Raw genomic sequence first — 25687 nt, forward strand, 5'->3', positions numbered from 1 at the left:
AGAGATGCACTCAGGCGATATACACCCAAACTTGAAAGACTGATTTTTACGAGCTGCCCCTTTTTTGCCCCCTTAAAATGATTCCAAGTTCTAAACTGCACCCAGTGAAGAAACACCAAATCTTATGGGGGAAATCTCTTGTAAACAGATAAGACACTTCTGGCAGGAAGTTAAGAAGGCACTTTAAATTTACCTCAAGAATTGTAAAAGGAGTCTTACGGCTCACTGACATTTCACACGTGAAACACGTTCATATTACAAAACAGTACTGCCCCTTAAGTGAGTGGACACCCTTGACAAGCAAACTGCCTAGGGGAACACCCCCAAAGAACCTGATTAAAAGTAATTACCAGGTCTGGAAATGAACTTTTGTTTTAGAAACTATGTAAACACCAGCGAGACTTTCTCCTGCCCGAATCCAGCCTGAGGACAACAAATTGGCCAACGGCGGAAGTCGCCTGACAAAATGACTGCAACATGAAATCCATTTTTATGATCATAACAAAACCTTCCTTCCGGGGCCAGGCAAAAACTTGAGAAAACGTCCTTCTGGATGCAACAGGCGATTGTGGAGCCCCCCCACAGCCAGCCATTGAGCAACAGCTGGACCCGCGGGACCCGGGCACTGGGAGGATGTGCGGCTCTCCGTTAGAAGCTCGCAGGGGGCCCCGGCCCGGCACCCCCCCCCCCCACCCGCCTGCTGCCGGGCTCCGCAGACGCAGCTCGCGGCCGCCCCGGCACCTCCCTGGGCCCCTGCGGCCGCCCAGGAGCGGCACTGACCTTCCGCAGGGCCGAGACCAGCAGTCCCCGCCATTTCGGACTGTTCTCTTCGCTGAAGAACTCGTACGGCTGCGGCGCCTGCTGCATGGCCCCGGCGGCAGCGCCTCCGCATCAGGGGCGGCCCGCGGACCGAGCCGGGCCGGGCGGGTGGCCTGACAGGCAGGGCGCGGGCCGCCTCGCCTCGCCGGCCGCCGCCGCCGCCCGGGCCGCAGCTACGGCCGAGGCGGCTCGGGGGCGGCGCCGGCGGGCGGGCGGGGGCTCCGGGGGCGGTTTCCTCGGCCCGGGCGGCCTCGCCTCGCGCAGAGTCCGCAGAGGAAGCGCGGCGGCCCGAGAACCCGGGCTACCCCCAGCAGCGACCGAGACGTCGGCCTCCTTTCCCGGCGGCGTTGGCCCGCTCCTCGGGCGGCTCCTCCTCCTTTGTCTGGGTTCGCAGTCCCGCGCGGGGTACAGCTGACCTCGCCCTCGCCCCCGCCCCAACTACCGCTACGGCCGCGGCAGGCGGAGAGCGGCGGCGGCAGCTCGTCTCTTCATCGCCTCATTCCCGCCCTCCCAACAGGCAACGCCGCCCGGCCCGCTCGAGTCACCTCCAGAGGGCCCTGGGGATCGGGCGAGCGAGCCACACTCTGGCGCGCACAGTGCTGGCCACCGCCGCCGCCGCCGCCGCCCCTTCAGACGCCGCGCACAGCGCCCCGGGGCCGCCGCCGAGCTCCGGGCCCCAGCAGTCGCCTCTCGGCCCGCCCCCTCGGCCCGGCGCTCATTATCCCGGGTCGCCGGAGAAGCCCCGCACGGAGCATGCGCGCCGCGGAGCAGGCAGAGGCGCCGGCCGGTCGCGGACTTTCAGAGGCGCGGGGGCCCGGCCGTGGGTGTCAGCCTGTGCTAGGGACTTGCTGGGGGCCTGTCCCAGATCGAGTCTTCAACTTACTGTGTCTAACACGAACGCTCCCTTCTCTCGACCTTCCCAAGACAATCCTGACTCGGTGCCACTCTTCGAGGACGACAGTCATGGGAAGCAATTCAGGACGGGGAGAGAAAGGGACATTGGGGCTGGACACGATGTTTAACGTATGTGTATACATAGGAGGTAGTTAACTATTTCATAGTGTGATGTTTTGGGGATTGAAAGGTGAGACGCGGAAAGCCCTCAGCCACCAGTGAGGAAGGGAAAGAAAGAACGGGCGGCGGGGCGGGGGAGTACATGCTGTGTACTTCAGTTCCAGGATTAGTAACTCAACAATTATCCTCTTCTCAAACACACCTCAGTTTGTCATTTGGCAAAAATCGGAAAGACAGAGTTGGAAAGTTTATTTTTCTAATCCAAGTACCCACGGAATCACGAATTTCTTCTAATAAAGTCACATCCACATTCCCGTGTACTTGGGATAAAGGGTAGGATAGTAAAATGCTTGTATTTCTCCAATTACTTTTTCAGTGACGGCAGACTTTGACTTATACAGACGGTTTTTTACTTTTCTCTCCTCGTCCGGAACTCCAGCTGTAAACTACTAGGCTGTCAAACGAGACTGTCATATTTTCTTACAAGAGAGTAAAGTGGTCAGTAGGAAGTTTCATTCTTGGCCAAGGAGGATATTGGAAGCCTTCTGAGTCAAATTTGGCTGAAGACACATTCTGCTTACCCAAATCTATATTTAAATTTTAAAATTGTTAATATTTTCAAATCAAGAGATTTCATATAAAAATGGATTTCCAGCTTCTGGACAAAAATCCAGCAACACTGGGTGCTGCTGCATTCCTGCAAAGGAAGAGTCAGCAAGCAGGCAGTCGGTAGTGGCTGCCCTCTTTAGAAAAGTATGCCATCCCATTTCCAGTTGGCTACACTCCCTACCTGGCACTCTTCACTCTTTTATGTAACCTGCCTAGTCTCTACAGGCATCTGAGTTGTGATCTCTGAGCTGCGCAAACAGAAATGTGATCCACCTGCATGAGGGGGATAATCCAAGAATTACTCCTGTAAAAATCCCAACCAGACAAAAGGGCCATCTAGAAAAAAATGTTGGATCCATACCCCACATGATACGCTAGGATAAATTCCATTATGTATCAAAGACTTAAATGTAAAAAGTTAAAACCATAAAATAATTTGTTTATAATTTCAGAGTACAAAAGACCTACTATGATATAAAATCTAGAAGATTGGTAAATCCATTTTTTTTTTAATGTGTGGCAAAAACAAAAACCATCACAAGGTAAGGCAAAAAGCAGATGACAAACTGGAAAAAATGTTTGTAACTCATTTTCTAAATAGTTTATTTCCCCAATATCTAAAAGAGTTTCTACAAATTAATAGGACCAAACTTAAGGGGAAAAAAAGGATAGCAAATACGAAAAAACACAGTTCACAGAAAATGAAATATGTCTCTTCAACATAGTACAGATGCTCAACTTTACTCATATTACAAGAAATTTAAATTTAAATTATACCGTTATTTTTTACCTATTAGAATAGCCGCATAGATCCAAAAGTTTGATGATATACTATGTTGGTGAGAGTATGAAGAAACAGATTATTATTGGTGAGAGCTTAAATTGGTTCAACCTCTACCAAAGGCAACTTGACACTATCAAAGTTGCAAAGGCACATACCCTTTGACCCAGCAAATTCGAAGAATATGTCCTTTTGGCACACTTGCTCGAATGTGAAATGATTTAACACAAAGTTATTGATTGCAGTACTGTCACACCAAAAGCAAAACAAAAATGCCCGAGAAATAAACAATTTAAATAATTGTCAGTAGGTATCAGGGACTGGTTCAACAAATAATAGTAAATTCGCAGAATGGAAGCTATAAAATCATTTGAAAAGAACCAGGCCACTGTGTTCAGGTCACTTGAACATTATCAAAGAGACAGTGCAAAGTGAAAAGAGCAGGGTATATAATCTAGTATGCAGAGTATGCTACCACTTGTGTAAAAAGAAATGGAGGCAATATTTTTTTATGTATAGTATCTCTGCAAGGCTGCACAAGAGATACTGACAATTTTTGTTGCCTCATGAATCAGTGAACTGGGTGGCTTGGAGGAGAGGAGATTCTTTCATGGAGTACATTTGGGGCATTTTGAATTTTCAACCATATGAATGTTGTACTTATTCAAAACACTGATTAATTAAAAAACATTTTAAAAATAATACAGAGCACCTGGGTGGCACAGCCGGTTAAGCGTCCAACTTTGGCTCAGGTCGTGATCTCGCATGATCTGATTGTGTCTCCCGCTCTCTCTGCCCCTCCCTCCTCATGCTCTGTCTCTATCTCAAAAATATTTAAAAAAAATTTTTTTAAATAATAAACACTTGCTTCAAGTGTTAAAAAATGGAAGTATTAGGGATACCTGGCTGGCTTAGTGAGTAAAGCATGCTACTCTTGATCTTGGGGTTGTGAATTCGAGCCCCACATTAAGTGTAGAGATTACTTAAAAACAAAATCTTTTTTATTTTTTTTTTTAATTTTTATTTTTTTTTTTTTTTATTTTTGGGACAGAGAGAGACAGAGCATGAACGGGGGAGGGGCAGAGAGAGAGGGAGACACAGAATCAGAAACAGGCTCCAGGCTCTGAGCCATCAGCCCAGGGCCTGACGCGGGGCTCGAACTCACGGAACGCGAGATCGTGACCTGGCTGAAGTCGGACGCTTAACCGACTGCGCCACCCAGGCGCCCCAAAACAAAATCTTTTTTAAAAATTGGAGTATTAAACATACTGATACTATACTTGGTCATAAATTTGAGTTAAAATTAATATGCTAGTTATTTGACAAGTACTAATTTTGTCTTTTTAGAATTTAGAATGGCTTTTGGGAGATAACTTGAATAATCTAAGCACATCTCAAATTTTAAAAGGCAGTGAAAATTTTAACAGTAATATTCTTGCACTGAAAAGCATTTTCAAGAAGGACTTACTCAACATTTCTCCCATTTACTCTCTCCTACTTCCTCGATGTATTTAAAGCTACAAGTGCTGCCAGTCAAAAGCAAACCAAAGCAAGGCCACAGGAAACAATAAATGTCATTGTCACTCACTTTCATGGTTTGTTGCTGTAGCTAACTCTGGTCCTTTTACAGTCCACCTGCTGGCAAGAAGTTGGAGCAGGCTCTCAGACAGATCATGTGCCCTATCACCCTTATATGAGGCTTATGCCCAGAAATCCAACCCCCCATGTAAAAGATAGCATACCAGAATGTCTTCCTAAGAGAAACTATAATGATTTATGAAATTCCGATTTGATTGATTTACTGTCCCCTCCACTGCCCGCAAAGCACTGTGTGTTTATGTGTTATATATATATTCTGCTATGGAACAGAAACCATGTTCCCTGGTGCTCTGGGGGTATGAAGATGACACTGAGGTGAGCCAGATATTGCCACCACTACCAAGTGGAAAGCCATTTTTGTAAATGGGGAAGTGCTCTACTTTTTACCTAAAATATAAACCTCATTTTTATATTAAATGCAAATAGTTTTTTTCATTTTTCTAAGGTTGGCTGCTATTTAAAGTTATGATAGTTCATGTTTTACACACAAAAAATTCACTTGAATCAGTTTTATGAAACTAAAAATTATGTTTACAACACAAAAACTCATTAAAATATTTTAATATTAATTTACATTTTCTTATCTCAGAAATACACAAAACTTTTAAATATTATATCAGTATTACACAACAAAACCCTATTGATATAAATATAAAATGTTTTACAAACAGAATAACCTGCACATTCAAAACACTTTCAATAACTTTTTTCACTTATATTTTTTGGGGTATAATATAGACTCAAATGGAATGAGGGTTGCTTTAATGAGGAGAGTTATTTTTATAATTTCAGTCTTTCACAGCTTAGTATATATGTAATCTCACTGTTTATGAAATAGAGAATTGTAAAATTTTCCATCTCTTAATAGTCTTGCGATGGAACAGAAAAATATCCTGTGTGTCACATTTCTTGGAGGAATCAGTTGTTATGAAGAACCATTAGGGCTAATTTCTTCTGTGAATGATTTCTAAATGCTTTCAATATGTTCATCCCAAGTGTCAAATAATTGCCTAGTCTCTACCTGGGATGTGCTACTTCTTGAACATGAGTTGATGGTGTAGCCTTTCAAATTAATGGTTGAGGTAGCTCAGACAATGTAATCACTGAGGCTTGAAGTGAAAAAGAAGAAAACAGAAGTTTTTCCTTTCAGTCAAAATGCACATCCTTCTTAGTCATCTATCACACAGATTTGGAGAGATAAGAGGAAAGAATGAAGAGTGGAAGATTAATCCTGAGAGTATATATGAGGGAAGGGATGAAAATGTCTCGCCTAACTGGTGGTGCTGTAATAAAGTTTCCCCAATCAATGGGCTGCCATAAATTCATTTATATTTCTATTTTCCAACTTTCTGAATTGCAAGAATCATTTCAACAGATACCACACACATATATACAGTATACAGTATTGGCACTGGGCAATAATTTAAATACTCATGAAGTACACGTGAATGTAAGGCACTTTTGCGGTTTACAAAAGTGAATGCCTCAAAGTTAGGTATTTCCTCAAAATGAAGAAATATCCTCATAAAAGTTCATAGGATCCCTGAAAACCAAGTAGGCATGAATAAAATAGTGATCTTGGCTAACGTTTGAGAAACCTGGTATGACTGAAAAATAGAGATATAGAGGTAAATTTTTAAAATTACAGAGTTCTATATATCAGTGGCAGAATTCTAAAACTGCTCACATAAAAACCTATCAGTTCTAAGTTCTTTTAGTTTTGCAACCACAGAAGACTAAAGAGTAGGCAACAACCATTCATAGTGTACTGCTGTCTGGATTTAATGGGAACCCTACACCAAGTCAGTTATAAAAAGACTGGGAATAATAAAGGGTTTGCATTTCCTTTGCAAAGTTATTTCTTACAAATATTATAGCTAAGATAGAATCTTATTCAAACTACTTAAAAATGTGAAATTTCATAAATTTTCTTTAAATCAAGAATTTTAAATTCCCAAATACAAATACTGTTGCTCTAAATAATGTGAGCTTTCATTTGATCCTTCAAAGTTAAAAGGAGGTTTGCAACCTATGATATACTATATTTTCTCATCTAGGAGAGAAAAAAAAAAGCTTAGATACTATAAAGACAAAAAGTTAAGGGAATAATCAATTTTTTGTGCCATCGTTTCCAGAAATTCTAAGAGTCAAATCTCCAGATCATGGCTGGTGAGGAGAGGTCCATAACAGTCAAGGATTCAGTACAGACACAACTGTACCTTGCTTCTTTATTCACAAAGGAGCATGGACTTTAAAAAATTATTTTTCTATGTTACAGCATTCTAACAATTCAGTTGTTATCTAAATGAGATACCTAACAATAAGATTTTCAAATCATTTTCCTTAAAGAATACAATTAGTATATTCTTGTGGCTGAATGTGGAAATTAAAATGCATACTTAGCTCCTTACATTATTTACAATTTAAATCTTTGTTGCACTTCATCTGCAATCATTCCAGAAATTGCAAGAGAAGAAGTAGCAGCAGGGGAAGGTGCATTTCTCACATGAAGAATGCGATTTCCAATATCCCCAACTCCTCCATCAAATACAAAATCTTCTATCAGATTTCCATCTCTATCCAGGGCTTGGGCTCTTACTCCAGCTGGACCTCTGCAAAAACATGATGGTAGTCAACTGACTAGGAGAGACAGGACACTTTACAGATCAGTGGTTTCAGAGTATTCTTAAAGCAATAAAGTCTTTATTCTTCTAAATGCACCACTATGTGGAAACCCAATAGGTTTGTGTTTAGCCAAAGGCTATCAGTTTGGTAGGGTAGCCTGTCAAACATATCCTTAGCCTAGAGCATAATGCCTGCCACATTACAGTGTCAATAAATGCTTACCAAATGAATACACAAATGGCAAGTTACTTATAAATATTTGTTTTTCCCAAAGTAGCAGATAAACCCACATTTAATTAAAATAGATGCATTTTTAATTTGGATTTACAAGATGAATTTATTACAAAATCAACCAATGGGAATAAATAAGTCTCTTCTGACTAATAAAAAGCAATAGAAGTGGGAGTTATGTATGTCAGTTGCATTCCTAAATATGTGTGACAGGATTCTATTTATTTTTTCATTTTGTTGAGTATAAATTAACATTTATAGAGAAAAATATTTACAAATGGCAACAAGTTCTTTTTTGTGATTTGTTTCTATTTTCAACAGTTTAGCCTTCACTATCAGGATAACTTTCAATTAGCTGAACAAAGATGATAGAAAAAGCACAACCTGGCAGCATGTTCATACAGTAAGAGGCTTTACTACTGAAAGTTCTGCTTTATAACACTTGAGTTCAAAAATTAGTTTTTTTAAAGATAGTTAAAATTTACAAATGAAATCTAAATAGAGTATTTTTGAATCCAAAACTACCTCCCTTGTACAAAGCCAAGCAAGGTTAGGTCATAGATTGGATTTGTGTGTCATGTGGTGGCTGCAAACTCCCAGTTCCTAAGGGTGTGACCTAGGGCAAGCCTGTCCATCATGGTGCTAACCAGCTAAAAGTTTACTGGAAGCCTTCAGTCTGTTGCACATGAGCGAGCTGGATGCCACTGTGGGGCTCTGAGAATCCTGAATTCTTATTGGGTTGGTGAAGATTCCACATACAAATTCTTGAGGTTATCTTCTTTGATCCATTCCATAAAGCCATCAGTAGAAATCCTGACACCCACTGGATCACCAAACCAGTCCACAAGCACAGGGGGATGCAAGGACTGACATCTGCAGGCTGCAAGAACGCAGCCTTTGGAGAGGGTCACAAGTTCCACCACACTGTTAGTGGTTCTGGCCACCTAGCATGGAGAAGGTGCAATCCTCTCCAGCTCCGCTGGTACCACTAATGTAAGCAATGTTTGTAACATTCTTACCTAATAAACAATTTAGGACAGTCATGTCAGCTTAAAAGCGTTGTCTGTTAAAATGAGTTGTTTGCAGATTGTTCCAAGAGCACATTGTCAAAACTATTAAAGTGCAATACTGTTTGAAGACTATTAAGTGATGGTGTATCCTGTTTCTGATAAACACTTCTCATTTCTGTCCTTGCTTTATCTTATTAGGGAGTTTATACGTCAGTGTTTAAAATGCTGTTTGGCATAATAGGTGTAAAATCTGTAAAAGTGGGATGCAGAAGCTAGCCATGTAGGCTCACTGGTGCATATAACGAAGCCCACACTTCACTGGGGTGATGTAATGCTCTGCTGGCTTACTCTCAAATGGCTATTTTGGGGCACGTGGGTGGTGGCTCAGTGGGTTAAGCATCTGACTTCAGCTCAGATTCGTGAGTTCAAGCCCCACATTGGGCTCTCTACTGTCAGCACGGAGCCTGCTTCAGATCCTCTGTCCCCTTCTCTCTCTGCCCGTCCCCTGTTCATGCTCTGTCTCTTAAAAATAAACAAACATTTAGGGGCGCCTGGGTGGCGCAGTCGGTTAAGCGTCCGACTTCAGCCAGGTCACGATCTCGCGGTCCGTGAGTTCGAGCCCCGCGTCAGGCTCTGGGCTGATGGCTCGGAGCCTGGAGCCTGTTTCCGATTCTGTGTCTCCCTCTCTCTCTGCCCCTCCCCCGTTCATGCTCTGTCTCTCTCTGTCCCAAAAATAAATAAAAACGTTGAAACAAAAATAAACAAACATTTTTAAAAATGGCTGCTTTTAGGGGTTTGGTAAGGAGAAGCTTTTTAAGTTGTATTCTGCTTGGAAATGTGAAGACTATCCTAATCTTTTATCATGCTTATATGCAGAATAACAAAGTTAACTAGGGACCACATTTTTAGGTTGAATCCAATATTCCATCTATGTAACTGCTGCTTCTAAAAGAAGAGTTTAAAATTAAAAAATGCTACCATTTTTAGGAGAATTGAATAAACCTGTTGCAAGAGGGTTCACTTACAAATGAAAATAAATCCTACTTAACCTAAAAAAAAAAACAGTACCTCCCTTGAAACTGTTCAGAAAACACAGTTTGAAAACAGCTGCCTTAGGGGTGCCTAGCTGGCCCAATTAGCAGAGCATGCAACTCTTGATCTTAGAGTTGTGAGTTCAAGCCCCATGTTGGGCACAGAGCTTACTTTAAAGAAAATAATAATTTTTAAAAAAGAGAAAAAAAATAGCTGTCTTATACACACCACAAGACTCAACAAATAAGGCAACCATATTAAACATTTTTAATGATTCTGGGCCAATGAAGAGAAGTACTTGAGGAAGACAGAACAGGAGATCACTGCCCTCTAATGATAATAAGATAATGATGATGATGATGATGATAATAATAATAATAATAATAATAATATGCTATTTACTAAGTGCTTTCTCTGTATTAGGAATTCTAATTCTGACAACAACTGTAAGAGGCTGATACAAGTATATATTTAACAGCAAAGAAAAAGATTAAATAAGCTGCCTGAAGTCACAGAGCTATCCTATTCATTTGTAAAGAGGTAAATAAGAATTACAACAAGGGTGAAAGATTCTATAATAAAGGTAAATATTCTTACAGAAGGCTGCAAGGAATCTGGACAGGAGAGTTTTGAGGTGTAAGTATTTCCAAGTAAGAATCAGATACAACACACAGAACATAAAAAGAACTGGACTGATGCTAAGATGTCTTAAAGATACGTATCAACTGACACACCATGTTATCAGTCAACACGCACTCCACTTTGTACATTCTGTTTTTGTAGCTTATCGCAACCCATCAAAGCAGCATTTGCCCTTCTTTTCCTGAACAATGCTGCTGTTGCTGTTAAGAGCACCTCCAAGAGTTTTCTTGTTCCACTCCTTTTATCTGGTAGAAGGCCAACATGGAGGGGGCACAGAGTGGCATGACCAGCCGTTGATGTTTAGTGAAGAAAACAAAACTTTTTTTTCTTACAGAGGTTTAGTTAGTACATTCCCCTAACTTTCCCTTCTAAGCAAAAATAAGTTAATACTGATTAACTACAGTTACAAATGTGTCTCATATTTATTTCTGTTACAAACACCAATTATCTTCAGTGTCTCCTCCTGCCCAAATGTTCAAAACCTATAATCCAAACTGTAAAAAACAATATACAATATTGTTCTTCTAAGGATCTCACTTTAGCTCAAGCTAAAGTTAACTATTTCACATGAAATGTTTAAAATTTTTTTTTAATGTTTATTTTATTTATTTATTTTTTTTTTTAATTTTTTTTTTTAACATTTATTTATTTTTGGGACAGAGAGAGACAGAGCATGAACGGGGGAGGGGCAGAGAGAGAGGGAGACACAGAATCGGAAACAAGCTCCAGGCTCTGAGCCATCAGCCCAGAGCCCGACACGGGGCTCGAACTCACGGACCGTGAGATCGTGACCTGGCTGAAGTTGGACGCTTAACCGACTGCGCCACCCAGGCGCCCCTTTAATGTTTATTTTTGAGAGAGACAAAGCGCGAGCTGGGAAGGGGCAGAGGGAGAAGGAGACACCGAATCCAAAGCAGGCTCCAGTCTGTGAGCTAGGGGCACAGAGCCTGCTGAGAGGCTGGAATCCATGACTGTGAGATCACGACCTGAGCCAAAGTTGGAGGCTCAACTGACTGAGCCATCCAGGTGCCCCTAACATGAAACGTTTACCAAATTCTTCAGGCTTCCTCTTCAGCACTTAATGCAACTTCAGGGTTTTTCTTTGCACGATTACATACAGGCATTCCCCCTCAGAACACCTCAGCTTGAGATGAGTATTTATCACTTGAAATTTCAGGTAAGATAAGCCATAAATTTCTTAAGGGTCAGCATCTTCTACAACACCCCTACCTCACCCTCATGTCTAGTTTTGTGCCTTGTGTATAGTAAGTACTCAGTAAGACTAGAAACTTAATTTTTTAACTTCTAATTCTTCAAAACTCCATTTTAATAGCTGAAAGAACAATTTAGTAAATTTAGTATTTGTTAATTCAGCTACATTTAATTGTTTAGAGCTATCTGTAGCTATGTATTTTGCCCTATCTGTGGCTAAATTTAATGGGAATGTAAGTTCTAGACGCTTAAATATGTCTAGAAACAAAAGGTGAATATGAGGGGCGCCTTGGTGGTTCAGTTGGTTGAGTGTCCCACTCTTGATTTCGGCTCCAGTCATGATCCAAGGGACAAGGGATTGAGCGCTACGTTGGGCTCTGTGCTGTGTCAAGTCTGCTTAAGATTCTCTCTCTCTCCCTCCATCCCTCTCCCATTTGTGCATACTGTCTCTCTAAAAAAAATTTTTTTTAATGTTTATTTATTTTTTGAGTTAGAGAGAGACAGAACACGAGTAGGGGAGGAGCAGAGGGAGGGAGACACAGAATATGAAACAGGCTCCAGGCTCTGAGATGTCCACACGAACCTGACACGGGACTTGAACTCATGAACCATGAGATCATAACCTGAGGCGAAGTGGGAACCTTAACTGACTGAGGCACCCAGGTGCCCGCTCTCTCTCTAAAATGAAAAACAACATAGGGGCGCCTCAGTAGCTCAGTCAGTTAAGCATCCAACTCTATTTCGGCTCAGGTAAGGATCTCATGGTTTGTGAGATCAAGCCCCATATTGGGCTCAGTGCTGGCAGCCCAGAGCCTGCTTGGTGTTCTCTCTCTCCCTCTCTCCCTGCCCCTCTCCTGCTCTCAATCTCTCTCTCTCAAAATAAATAAACCTTAAATTTTTTTTTAATAAAAAAAATGAATATGTAACTAATGGCATTCCTTCATCTGAAAAGTGCTGTATTTATTGCTTTATTGTTCTGTGGCAGGCATTAACCTGTGAGCTAGAAAAGAACTATGAAAGGCTAAAACTGATGTCTTTGACCAGTTCCAAATAGGACAACTTAGTATTTTATAAAACTCACCATGGGATCTACTGTTAATCTAAAAATAGAAGTTCGCATGAGCATATTGTATGGGGAAAGTAAACTACTCCATCTTAATTTCCAAACATGAAGGAAGAGTATTTTTGTTACTTATCTTCACCTTAGCTGGATTGTGACAAGAGGATATGGTTTTTCTATGCCCAGTTTTTGAATTTTGTTGAGAACCCGATTTAGGGATTAGAGCTTTTTGAGTCTCTGTAAATATTTTCTGAGGGCTTGAATAATACAAGCAGTTTGTAATGGGGTTTGGGGAGTTCTATACATCCATTCAATCAAGAGTTTTAATTGTGTTATTCAAATCTTCTAATATTTTATCTGCTTGATCTACCTTCTATCAACAGACATGTCTTAAAATCACTCACCACAATTGTGGATTTGTTGATTTCTGCTTGCAGTTATGTCCATTTTTGTTCTCTTTTTTCGTATCTCTGTTATATGCAGCAAGTTTATAGCGACCTTCTTTATCTCTAACAATTTTTGCCTTAGACTGTATTTTATCTGAAATGACCCAGTATTTATCTTTCTTGCAATAAGCCATTTGCCTAGCACATAGATGCATTTTTTAATCCAATGTGACAATTTCTGCCTTAACTATTAAGTACACTTACATTTATTGTAATCACCAATAAGTTTGATTTCTATTATATTATGCTATTTAACCTGATTTTTCTGAGTTTTTCTCATCTCATTTCTTGGCTTATTGAATATTCTCTATTTTTCTTTCCTCCTGTACTAAATTGTAAGTTATATAATCTATTTCCATTCTTGTATTTCGTTTACTTATGAGATGGGATTCACCGTGCATCCTGTGAATCTTATGTCATTTTGCCAATTCCAGGAATTTCTCAAATACTCCTTTGCAAAGTATTGCCTCTTTTCAATTTCTCTGGAAATCCTATGAGATATAGTCTGGAATCTTCTCATTTTCTTCTCTTTTAATTTCTATGTCATGCACCTTTATCTTGCAATGTTCTCTAAATTCTTCAGATTTATCTTTCAACTTATTAATTTTCTTTTAAGGTAGGTCTTACCAACTTAGTCATTTGAGTTTCAAAATTTAAGAAGTATATTTTTCTATTCTAGAAATTCTAATTAGTTGGTTTCCAAATTTGCTCAGATTTTGGGGTGGAGGGGGTGTCTTATTCTTTTTCATGTTTTCTGTTCCTTTTTGTTTTTAATTCACTGGGTTATTTTATGGTTTCTGATATTACTATTAACCATTTAAATTCACTAGGTTACTTTATGGTTTCTAATATTACTATTACCCAAAGTTATTAGGGGTCTAATTCTGGTATTTATTCTATGTGCTTATTCTCACTCATGGTGCTTTGTAATATTTGATGGCGTCCTGTTCAGCAGGACTTTATCTGGGGGAATACTATACAGGATGGGTTGAGGTTATGTCCTCCATGGAGGTTTTACATTTGCTTCTATCCAGTGTTCCAGAAGTATTACCATCCTTGGAGCACTTTTTTTTTTTATGGATATTTTTAAACACATACAAAAGTAAAATAGCATAATGAACTGCTATGTATATATTACCTAGTATCAACAATAATCAACACCCAGCTAATTCTGTTTCATCTACATCTCCACTCACTGTCCACCTCTCTTCACTGGATTATTTTAAAGCAAATCTTAGATAGCATATCATTTTACTTCATTTCTTTTTAAAGGACTCTTAAAGGGGTGCCTGGGTGGCTCAACTGGTTAAGCGTCTGACTTGATTTCGGCTCAGGTCATAATCTCACAGTTCATGAGTTTGGGCCCCTGTGTTGGGCTCCGTGCTGACAGCTCAGAATCTGCTTGGGATTCTTCCTCTGCCCCTCCTCTGCTCACACATGCATGTGCACATTCTCTCTCTCTTTCAAAATAAATAAATAAACATTAAAAAAATCATAAAAATAAAAGGATTCTTAAAAATAATAATTCAAAACTAATAATTGCTTTGTATCAGTAATACTTAGTCTGAGGTCAAATTACCCTGATTGTCACTGTCTCTAATTTGTTTAAAGTGAGAGAGAGAGAGAAATGGTTAGTTTGAAGCAGGACCTGAACAAGCTGGATTTACTTTTTTTTTTTTTTAAAGTAATCTTTACACCCAACGTGAGGCTGGAACTCATGACCTGGGGGTTAAGTCACATGCTCAGGGTGCCTGGGTAGCTCAGTCAGTTAAGCATCCAACTTTTGGTTTCAGCTCAGGTCATGATCTCGCGGTTTGTGGGTTCAAGCCCCAGGTTGGGCTCTGCGCTGACAGGGCAGAGCCTGCTTGGGATTCTCTCTCTCCCTCTCTCTCTGTCCGTCCCCAATGTGCTGTCTCTGACTCTCTTAAAATAAATAAACTTAAAAAAAAATAAAACAAAAAAAGTCACATGCTCTACAAACTGAGCCAGCCAGGTGCCCCTGGATCTACTTTTTAAAAAAAAATTTTTTTTAACGTTTATTTATTTTCGAGACAGAGAGAGACAGAGCACGAACAGGGGAGAGTCAGAGAGAGAGGGAGACATGGAATCTGAAACAGGCTCCAGGCTCTGAGCTGTCAGCACAGAGCCCGACGCGGGGCTCAAACTCACAGACTGTGAGATCATGACCTGAGCCGAAGTCGGACGCTTAACTGACTGAGCCACCCAGGCGCCCCCTGGATCTACTTTTTAAGTTAACTTCTTAGTTTAAGGTTCCTAGATCAAGTGGTGGTACAAAGTCAAACTCTAAGCACTTGTGAGGGCGGGCCCAGGGTTCTAAATTTTTAGAGGAGATTGCACCTATCCAACATTGCCTCTACCCCCAAGGCCAGGACAGACAATATTCCTTAACACTTTCTGGTGCTAAGGGGATTTTTTTTTTTTTTTTCTAGACTTCCTTTTCACTGAGGGTATAGCCCTTCAAGAGTCCCTGGCTTTATACAGGGGTCTCAGTTCCAAGTTTGTACCTTTTATATATAAGCCTTCTTCCCAGCACTTGAGTTGCAGTTAAAACATATGTCCCTAATGTTTTATATCTTGCTCTACGTGGCAGATACATGAACTTATACAATTGCCAAAATCCGTTGAGCACTTAAGATCTGCATATTTTACTGTATGTAAATCATGTATCAATTAAAAATAAAACTGTTATATTTATATCAAAATCAGCAAATCTAACCCCCTTCCACCCAGAATAGCATCAGCACCAATTCCTCTTAGTACATGGGTTTTCAATTTCCTTTTTGTTTTTGCTCCTGGGATGCCCCTTGTTTTGTTGCATTCACAGCTATATGTATTTCAAGGGATTTTTATATTTTCTCCAGACTCTAGTATTTTGTAGTATGAGGGTTGCCCAACTCTAGACTAGATGTTCCCAACCAAGGGAGATTTTGCCCCCCGGGGGACATTTGGCAATGTCTGGAGACATTTTTGGTTGTAACTAGGAGAGTACTGCTGGCATTTAGTGGGTAGAGGCTAGAGGTGCTGCTAAACATTCCACAATGAACTGAACAGTCTCCTACAGCAAAGAATTATTTGGGCCAAAATTTTAGTAGTGCCAAGAATGAGAAACCTTGATCTAGATCACTTTAATTATAGAACTGTTTGGCTTTCACCTTTGCATTTCACAATGACATAGTATAGTTTTAGCCATCACTCACCATAAAAACATCTTGCTTAAAAATTTACAATTCCCCAAATAAGACATTTTTTAAAATAAAGGGTGGGAAGAAAAAGAAGATCTTGGCATGTGTGCCTTCATCTTTTATGCTCTTACTGCTGTTAGATTACCACGTCAAATTTATCACAGAACAAATTAAAGGACTTCGTAGATAAAATTAAGAACCTTAGAGATCATCATTTAACAATGACAAATTTATACACCTAACACATGTACTTGACAGATTATAACTTTACACTCCAATCCAATGTTCACTGGTCAATTATCGCCCCAAATGCTCTGGCTAAGCAGAAAGAAGTCACGCTGGATGCCCTTTGGTTTTGCTTTTTGGAATTTTTTTGGATGCCCTTTGGTGGCAATTTAAGGACACTCTCTTGAGCTAAACATCCCGCTGAAAGTGTGGCTTCAGTTCTCTTACTATCTAAAATTGCTTAATATGCTTCTGCCTCAATATTAATGATTGAGCATTTATGGTTCCACTGCACTGAGCTGCAAGACAGGTAGGACTTAAGCTTCATAATGCGGGAAAGTCTATCGATCTGATTTTATTATGATGACTTAATACTGCAGGCATATACCAAGGTACAGAGAATAACATAACAAACACCTATTTTCTTACCAAAGAGCTTAAGAAATAAAGCTTATAGGTATGACAGAAACCCCCTGTGGAGCTCTCTGATCCCATCCCTTCCTCTCGCGAGAGGTAACCACTCTACTGCATTAGGTGACTCCCGTGCTTATTACTATTTTCACATGGTATATAGAATCCCTAAACTATATATGATATTGTTTAAACTGATATAAATGCTATCAAATATATTTTCTACAACTTCCATTTTGTTACTGATAATTTCCTTGTTTTAAAAATCTTTTGTTTGTTTGTTTTTGAGAGAGAGAAAGAGACAGAGTACAAGCTGGGAGGGACAGAGATAGAGGGGACACAGAATCCGAAGCAGGCTCCAGGCTCTGAGCTGTCAGCACAGAGCCCAATGCGGGGCCTCGAACTCACCAGCCATGAGATCATGACCTGAGTCGAAGTCAGACATTTACCGACTGAGCCACTCAGGCGCCCCAAATTTCTTCCTTTTAATAGCTACAGGAATTAAGGGAAAGATGGAATTGCTGAATGTGTTCAGCTTCTCTGTCTCCAAAGAGAAACTCTCTGATTGGGTTAAATTTGTCCCTAAATGTAACCTGTCTACAGTGCTGTGTGTCCTTTTCTACTACATGCTAATGAAACTGGAAAATGAAATTCACACCCTTACACTCAGAGACAGCAATATTCACTAAAACCCAGTTCTACCATATGAAACCCACTGGTTGAAAGAGTTTTCCCCAGGCTTCTATGAAAGGGTGGTAATAGAATATGGGTACTGAATTCACTGCAACTGTTTATATACAGAATTCATGATGTCCACCTATTGTGTTATTCAAGGAATATTAACAGCAGTAACAGATGCCAGATTTGATTAATATATTTTCAGATATAAAACATAACAAGTCTACTAAAGCAGACCACTGAAAACACAAAAGGCTTTTTTTTATAGGTGAGTGAAAGAAAGGAAAGCCTAGATATTTTTATCCCTGCCATTTCAAGAGGTGAGTAGAAGGGATGAGAGAGATAAGAGTAAAAACATCAGCTGGGTTTTAATAGTTCTTCTAAGGATTCAAAGAGGCTGGTCTGAGAATGATACATTAGTGTCAGATTTAGACCAGGACACTTAGCTCCCCTAAGGGAGACAGCTGACATGATTATTGCTCTCTTCCCAGGCAAGTTCAGCAGCTGTTCCTCAGAAGACAGACATTCAGTGCCCTAGAGTTTCACGGAGGGATGGATTCACAGAGAGAGAGTACTTCAAAGTACAATGCTGATTAGGCCTAACAGTAGCTTGGCCAGGGAAAAAGGTGAACATCCTAAAATATCACCAAATGGAAAAAGAAAATTGGCTTGGGTGGTATTTAGGACAATGTGCAGCTCAAGTCCAGAGAGCCTTTTATCCTTGAGAAAAAAGTTATCCTTCCTTTTTAAGTTATCCTTCCTTGGCCCCACATCGCTACAGCACTAAGACTCAGACTGTTACCACATTCTTCCCACTTTTGTCCTCCAACTAGAGTCCCTGAGCAGAGTAGGGCCCAAGAAAGAACAAAAGAGGAAGAGAGGAAGCAGGTAAGATGTCATGTATGGGAGTATGTCTAACAGGTTGTAAAATGTAATCAAAATGTAATTTTTTATGTGTTTATTACCTAATCAGTTAATATAGCGATCAATGATCTCATACAGAGTTTAAATCAAATGGCTTTGCAATGACAAGAGTAAGTAGCCAGGAAGATTAAAAAATTTCAGGCAAGATATTTTTATCGTGATACCTAGACATGAAGGCAAAAGTGGCATCACAATACAGCTGCAGTGGAGATTTGAGTTTAATGCTGTAAAGTGGTCTAGAAAATTATAAATGAACCTAGTTCAGGCACCAAGGGGCACGAAGCAGCAAGGCCCAATGCATGCGTTGAAAAGGGAATTCAACAACTTGCTGGGAAAGAGAGGACACACAAAGATTCACTGGGTACGCTGACTCTGAAAGTATGCTTACCGAATCACCAAGTCAGAACCACCTGCCAAATTCACATAGGTCATGACCATATTTGCAATCCTTATAGCTTTTCCTTACCTAAGTATATCACTGACAGTAATTTCAGGGATAAACTTTTGGAGGTGCTTCACTGTTGCACTGAGAAAACAGGCTTTATACATTTCATTAACTCCGTAGGAAAAATTCTGGAACACCAGTTTAATCAAGCCACTGAAAGCAAAATATTTAAAATCTTTATGAGAGAAAGGAATTCTTTATTACTATAAAACATCTTTACAACTATGAGATTTTTAGGGGGGTGGCATCACAGAAATGTAGGCAAAGTCAGAAAAAAACACGTATTAAAAGAAAATCAACTTTTGGCCAATATAAGAAGGAAACTTCATCAAAGAAATACCTTCCAAACTTAAATTCCCAGGGAATGCTGGTTTCAAGCTAGATTCTATGAAGCCTGCCAACAGCAAGGTTTTCTTTTCTTTTTTTTTTTTAATTAAAATTCAAGTTAGTCAATATATAGTGTGGTATTGGTTTCAGGAACAGAATTTAGCGATGATTCATCACTTACATATTAACACCCACTGCTCATCCCAACAAGTGCCCTCCTTAATGCCCATCACCCATTTAGACCATCCTCCCACCCAACACACCGCCATTAACCCTCAGTTTGTCTCTGTATTTAAGAGTTTCTTATGGTTTGCCTCCCTCTCTCTTTTTATCTTATTTTTCCTTCCTTTCTCCTATGTTCATCTGTTTTGTTTCTTAAATTTCACATCTGAGTGAAATCATATGATATTTTTCTTTCTCTGACTGACTTATTTTGCTTAGCATAATACACTTTAGCTCCATCCATGTTGTAACAGGTTTACTAATGCAAGTGTTAGGTGCTTTCGAAGCCACACCTAAAAGGCATTAACAGATCTTTAGATCAGAGCCATTAAGCAAGTGGAATATTTACCCTACTTTTCTTTGGTCAGCCAGAGGTAAAATATTCCAGATCCTCCAGCCAGACTCTACAGAGCCTATGTAAATGTATATGTATTTTTACAAGCACACATGCTGGGAAGCCCCACCCTAAAACCTGTTTCAGAATCAGTGAAGGGTGAGACTCTAGTATAGCTTAATAAGCTTTCTACTGATTTTGATGTAAAACTGTAGAGCGCAACATTATTAAAAGGACCAAACAAAATATCTCACTGAGTAGTTCTTACAACCATAAAGAATCTGTCATACAGGTCAACACAATTCATCGTCAGTTTTCCACAAAAGGAAACAACACTGGTTATCAGCAATTTCTCCAGTGTTTTTCAAAATGATGGTGACTGGTTGGAAATGATCTTATCAAAGTAAGCCATCTACTGATTTTGAAAGAAACTTTTTTTTTTTTTTTCCAAACTCAACTAGAAGATTAGCCAAACAAGATTTGGGTTGTCAGATATGTGTTTGGCTCCTGGTCTTGTTTTTTTGACCAAGACACCACCCTGGCTCATCAGAATTTTCTTTAAGTAGTTAAAACATTATGTGTATTACATGAAACTCTGAATCCAGATTAATTAAAAAAAAATCAACATACCAATCACAAATAAGAGGATTTACGCAATAAACAGAATTATCAAGAAAGACGAAATTTCCCATCTTAAAAATGTAAGCATATAAAATCTTTTTTAAGTAAATAAAGTTACCTCTTGATAATTATATCCATAATATCTCTGGCACTGAAGTCAAAGGGTCTGTAGCCCTCTCGTTTAAAGGCAAGAACTGCATTAGGCCCTAGCCAAATACTGCCATCCATCCTTGGTGTGAAATGAACCCCTAGGAAAGGAAACCGGCTATCTGGGACCTATGGATTCAACATGGTAAAGAGTTATTAGCCCCACTTCAAACTGCATTCTATTAAACATGCAAACATGCAACTGGTAATATAAAACACTTTCTTCCCATGCATTTAATTTGCATTACTTTTGATCTGCCACTCAGATATTTCTTTCTATGTATACACACTTCTGCCTAGAAATGCCACACAGGAAACACTGATACTATTGATACCAATATACACTGTCCCATGTGTTCCTCTTCCTAGGTTGAAATAAAAAGAGAGAGACAGAGAGAGAAAGAGAGAGAACCGTCCTAGTTCAGGTTACTCCCCACTTCCCAGCCCCTCACCCACCAACTAGCAATTATGTGTCTGGCAAGTAAAATCTCAGAGCTGTCAGAAAAAGAACACACATTTACAGTACAGGCTTTTGGAAAGTGGAAATGCAATAGGTTAAGGCAGATGAAATGTATGTTTTGGCACCATCAAAAACATTAAATAGCTGAATAGTGGTAATTTCACCTGGTTCAACCCAGTAGTTCCAGAGAGAAGAATGAATTCTTCATTTAAATGGTTCTGTCTATGCCATGAAACTATAGTAACCACATCCCCTTTCCTGCACCTATCGATAATGAACTAAGAAAGACAGCTGGGTATCTGGGCATCTTGTAAGGGAAAGTTCCCTTGTGAGTGCCCCTTTCATCAGAAAGGAGGAAGAATTAGGTTCCTTCTTGATAGCCCTTCCTGAGGTGCACTCATGCTTTCTAGAGACATGCACTTGTGGGCAGTTAATTATAATTTCATAACTCTGATTTTAGGATAAAGATTTAAAGATTTAATGACAAAAGAAACAGGTGAAAGGCTTGCCCAAAAGGCCCTTCAAAATAGCTCTTACTTCTGACCCAAGTAAAAGTTTTTGTTTCATTTCCTTTTTGCCCATAGTCATCTTGAGAAGGGTTAGAAGGCAGAAACATCATTACCTACCGGATAAATATTTCCTTTTACAAGATAGCATTTTTCTGGCTTCAAAATCAGGTAATCTCCTCGGAATGGCACAATTTGAGGATCAGGATTACAGCCACTCAGCTCTGAAATACGGTCAGAGTAAAGTCCTGCACATGTCACCACATACTGACACTGAACTTCCTCTCCCTAGTGCAAAAGAAAATATGAGTAGAAAGCAACAGGTCAAGGGGGGTAAAAGATGACAGAAAAGATAATAAGGGTACAGAAATGAACTTTTCTCTATTTCTTTTAAAAGAGGAAATCAAATACAGGTATCAGCAAAATAAGTTCTGCAGCATTTAGGTAGCAGCTAGAAACTTACGGTAGTGGCACGTAGGAGGATGTCACCTTAAATTTTATACTTTAGAGATACAATCAATGACCCTGCAAGGATACTTAAATTAGACAAACACACACTCCTATTTTACTAAGACCTAGCATCAAACTTAACTATTTGCTATATTAAGAAACAAACTTCATTTAGCTGGATGGTTCCCCCCAATTTGGCCTCTTCTGTATTTCAGACAGCTTCTCCCATCTTATCTAGGAGTTAACCCTGTTGCTCTCAGGTTGCTCACACTCAATAATCTAGCTCAATTCCAACTGTATCCTACCCATCAACCGATTTCTCCTTCCTGATCAATATCTGCTTTGCAAATTGAGGCTACGTTTGAAATGTTATCCTTTCAGTCCACATTTACTGAGAACACACACTATCGTCAAGGTTTGCTTTAGTGACTAGGAGACCACTAATCTTAGGCTGTTTGCATTTTCCCATACATTTTATTTTGTGATCATCTGCATATTTTTCTGCCTTATCCTGCCAGGGTTAGTCAATTTGCCACCCTATTTCCTAAATGGTTTCCTTTAACCCCAATTCCCCACTATATTTTAATTCCCATCTCTTTAATTTTTACAGAGTAAACAACTAGCACCTCCTTGCTCCAAGTAATTTGCTGTCCCTAGACTTCTTTCCCAGACAACCTGTTTCTGAAGCCTCAGAGTTCTTACCTGTCTCAACAACATTTCTTTCCAGCCCCTATTGATTCAGCCTTATTCTATCTTTACATCCTATTTTTGCCTAGCTGCAAAGGTAAGCCTCTTTTTTTTTTTTTAAGTTTAGTTATTTATTTTGAGAGAGAGAAAGCGGGGGAGGGGCAGAAAGGGAAAGAGAATTCCAAGCAGGCTCCGCGCTGACAACACAGAGCCCTATGCAGAGCTCGAACCCACAACTGTGAGATCATGACCCGAGCAGAAATCAAGAGTCGGGAGGCTTAATTGACTGAGTCATCCACCCACCCCTAGCTTCTTTTCAAGTTACACAACTCACACTTCAGACAAAAGTCAGATGAAACTTTTTTGTAATGAAGTCAAATTAGCTAGACTAAACCATAATAGTTTAAAAACCCTTGAAGTCAAAAGAGCTATGTCAACAAAAACAAAAAATGCCTTCTTTTAAATAGGTTCATATCTTTCCTGTTCATCTAGAGTTATACCAGAAGTACAAGAAAGATTTTTATGTGATATAAATTTACTAGTTCCTACTTGAAAGGTCAGCAATTCTTTTGTTCTTGCAACATAAATTGTAAATACAACTCTGGATAAATGTAAAGATAAGAGAATTTGTAGAATGGTACCAGTATGTAACAACCTAGAAGTTCTCTTTAAAAAACTCAAGGAACAATTCCAAAGGAAGAAATGACTAAAACCTATCATAGGTCCCTGAAATCATTTTATGCTACACATGAAATAATAACTAAATTCAGTAATACATTAATTTCACATCCAAAATGGAGATTTAGATAAACAGTGAATGATGTATTTGTTCAAACAAAAATCTCTTTTAAAAAGCAAACTATGCATCTCTATTGCTATTTCAGAAGTAAAACAAACTTTTTCCTAATATGTATAAATCTTTAGTTTGCAAAACCTCTCCCCCCAAATTTATTAATTTAATCTCTTTAACCTCTCATAAAAGCACAGAAGTTCAATTTGATAAGCTGACTCAAAATTTTTACATTATATCTAACTATACTAAAAGTAAATGCCCAAATAAAAGGCAACAGTTATAGCATCTGGGGTTGAAATACATACTCACTGGCATCCCAGAGGCCCCTGCATATCCTCCATCACATGATGCCATACTCTAGTGAAGATGGCCCTTCGATGAGGGCAAGGGTAGAAACAGACTTTTAATCCTTCTTTGAATGGAAATCTTAGATGCACTGTCACCTGGGCCACATGACCCAGTGGATCTGATGGTAATCAGGGTGTCTATGGCAAATAGTGATGTCTTATGGAGACTTTGCTAGGTCCCTATAGCCAAATCACAGCACAGAACTTTAGGATTTTGGAGGAGTTATACCATCCTCTGCAGATAACTGTCTTCCTTTTGAGAAAGTACTTCTGGCTTTGACTCAACACTTGACCACAAGTCACTAAGTTACCATGTGAACTACTCATTATTAACTGTATGTTGTCTGACTCACCAAGCCACGAAATTGGGTGTGTACAGCAGTACCCTGTCATCAAGGGGTAGCAGAATATACAAGGTTAGGGTTGTGCAGGTCCTGCAGGCACACATAGATTGTGGAGGCAGGTGGCTCAAATTCCCATGGCCCCTAGTCCTGCTAAATTACTTCCTCCTTCTCAAGCTGCTCCTGTGGCCCTATGAGAAGTTCTCCATGATCAGTTGACCAAAGAAGAAAAACTACAGGCTTGATTTACAAATAGTTCTGCACACAACATTCTGGCACTGGAAAGTAAACAGCTACAAACCAGAGTCCCACTCAGGAGTGACCCTAAAAGACTGCAGAGAAAGGAAATCTTCCTGGTAGGCAGAACTCTGAACACCATACCTGTTATATATCTTACCTAGAAGGAGACATGACTAAAAGTATGGATCTATATTGCTTCATGTGCAATGACTAATGCTATGGCTGGTTAGTTAGGAAAAGGAGCTCTGGAAAAAAAAAAAAAAGTATATGAATGGACCTTTCCAAACAGGCTCAGAGAGTAAAAGATATATGAGCTCCATAGGAATGCTCACTGAAGAGGAACCATGGCAGATGAAGATTTTGATAATCAGTAGACAAGATGACCTGCTCTGTGGATGTTAGCCTCTTTCTCCAGGCATCCCTGTCCTTACCCAATAGCCTCATGAACTAAATGGTTATAGCAAAAAGGATGGAGGTGGTGATAGGTTCAGCAACATGGACTTACTCCCTAAGGCTGATCTGTCCATAGCCATGGCTGAATGCTCAATCTGCCAATAGTAGAGATCAATAGAGCCAAAGATATGGTCCCTGAACCACTTCAATTTAAAAAAAAGGGGGGGGGGGCAATACTTAGTCCTCACTGAAATAGATACTTGTTCTGAATATAAATCTGTCTTCCCTGCCCACAATGCTTCTGAAGAAACCACTATCTGTGAACCTACAGGATGCCTTATTCACCATTAGGATATTTTGCCCAGAAGCATTACTTCTGATCAGTGAGCTTATTTTACAACAAATGAAGTGTAACAATAAGCTCATGCTTGTGGAGATCACTGATTTGACCACGTTCCCCATCATCCTGAAGCTGCTAGGTGACAGAAAGAAAAATGGGTTTTTTGAAGATGCAAAACAAAACTAGCTGACTGGCAACACCTTGCAGGTCTGGGGCAATGTCTTCCAGGATGTTCTATATGATTAATATATGGTGTTGTTTCTCCAGAGCCAGAAATCAAGAGGTAGAAATGGGAGTAGCTCCTTACTATTAGAATAATCCACTAATGAAATTTTTGCTTTCTATCTTCACAACTTTGGGCTCTGATGTCTAGAAGTCTTAGTTCCCAAGGGAGAAATGCTGCCATTAGAGAATAAAAAATTGATTCCATTAACCTATAAGTTGACAACGCCATACCTGGCCACTTTGAGTTCCTGTATCAGTGAACAGGCAGAGGGGATTACTGTACTTAAT

The 25687-nt window shown here is 39.8% G+C and overlaps 2 protein-coding genes across 8 annotated transcripts in view; both read right to left on the reverse strand.

Annotated features, from left to right (window-relative positions):
• Positions 1-1032, reverse strand: part of SOS2 (SOS Ras/Rho guanine nucleotide exchange factor 2) — a 90432-nt gene extending 89400 nt beyond the window's left edge. For all 3 annotated transcript variants that reach the window (XM_045059890.1, XM_045059891.1, XM_023255675.2), the window contains exon 1: positions 781-1032. In XM_045059890.1, coding sequence (XP_044915825.1) covers positions 781-867 — 87 coding nt within the window. In that variant the 5' untranslated portion in view covers positions 868-1032. The remainder of the gene's footprint in view (positions 1-780) is intronic.
• Positions 1033-5367: 4335 nt separating this feature from the next.
• L2HGDH (L-2-hydroxyglutarate dehydrogenase) overlaps positions 5368-25687 on the reverse strand; it is a 43209-nt gene continuing 22889 nt past the window's right edge. For 4 of the 5 annotated variants that reach the window (XM_023255679.2, XM_023255680.2, XM_023255678.2 and 1 more), the window contains 4 exons: positions 21704-21871; positions 20589-20746; positions 18988-19119; positions 5368-7434 (listed from right to left, as the gene is read on the reverse strand). In XM_023255679.2, the coding sequence (XP_023111447.2) occupies positions 7239-7434; positions 18988-19119; positions 20589-20746; positions 21704-21871 (654 nt within the window). In that variant the 3' untranslated portion in view covers positions 5368-7238. The remainder of the gene's footprint in view (positions 7435-18987; positions 19120-20588; positions 20747-21703; positions 21872-25687) is intronic. The other variant, XM_045059894.1, reaches the window with a different exon arrangement.

This window comes from Felis catus, chromosome B3 (genome assembly GCF_018350175.1).
Source record: "Felis catus isolate Fca126 chromosome B3, F.catus_Fca126_mat1.0, whole genome shotgun sequence".
Taxonomy (NCBI): domain Eukaryota; kingdom Metazoa; phylum Chordata; class Mammalia; order Carnivora; family Felidae; genus Felis; species Felis catus.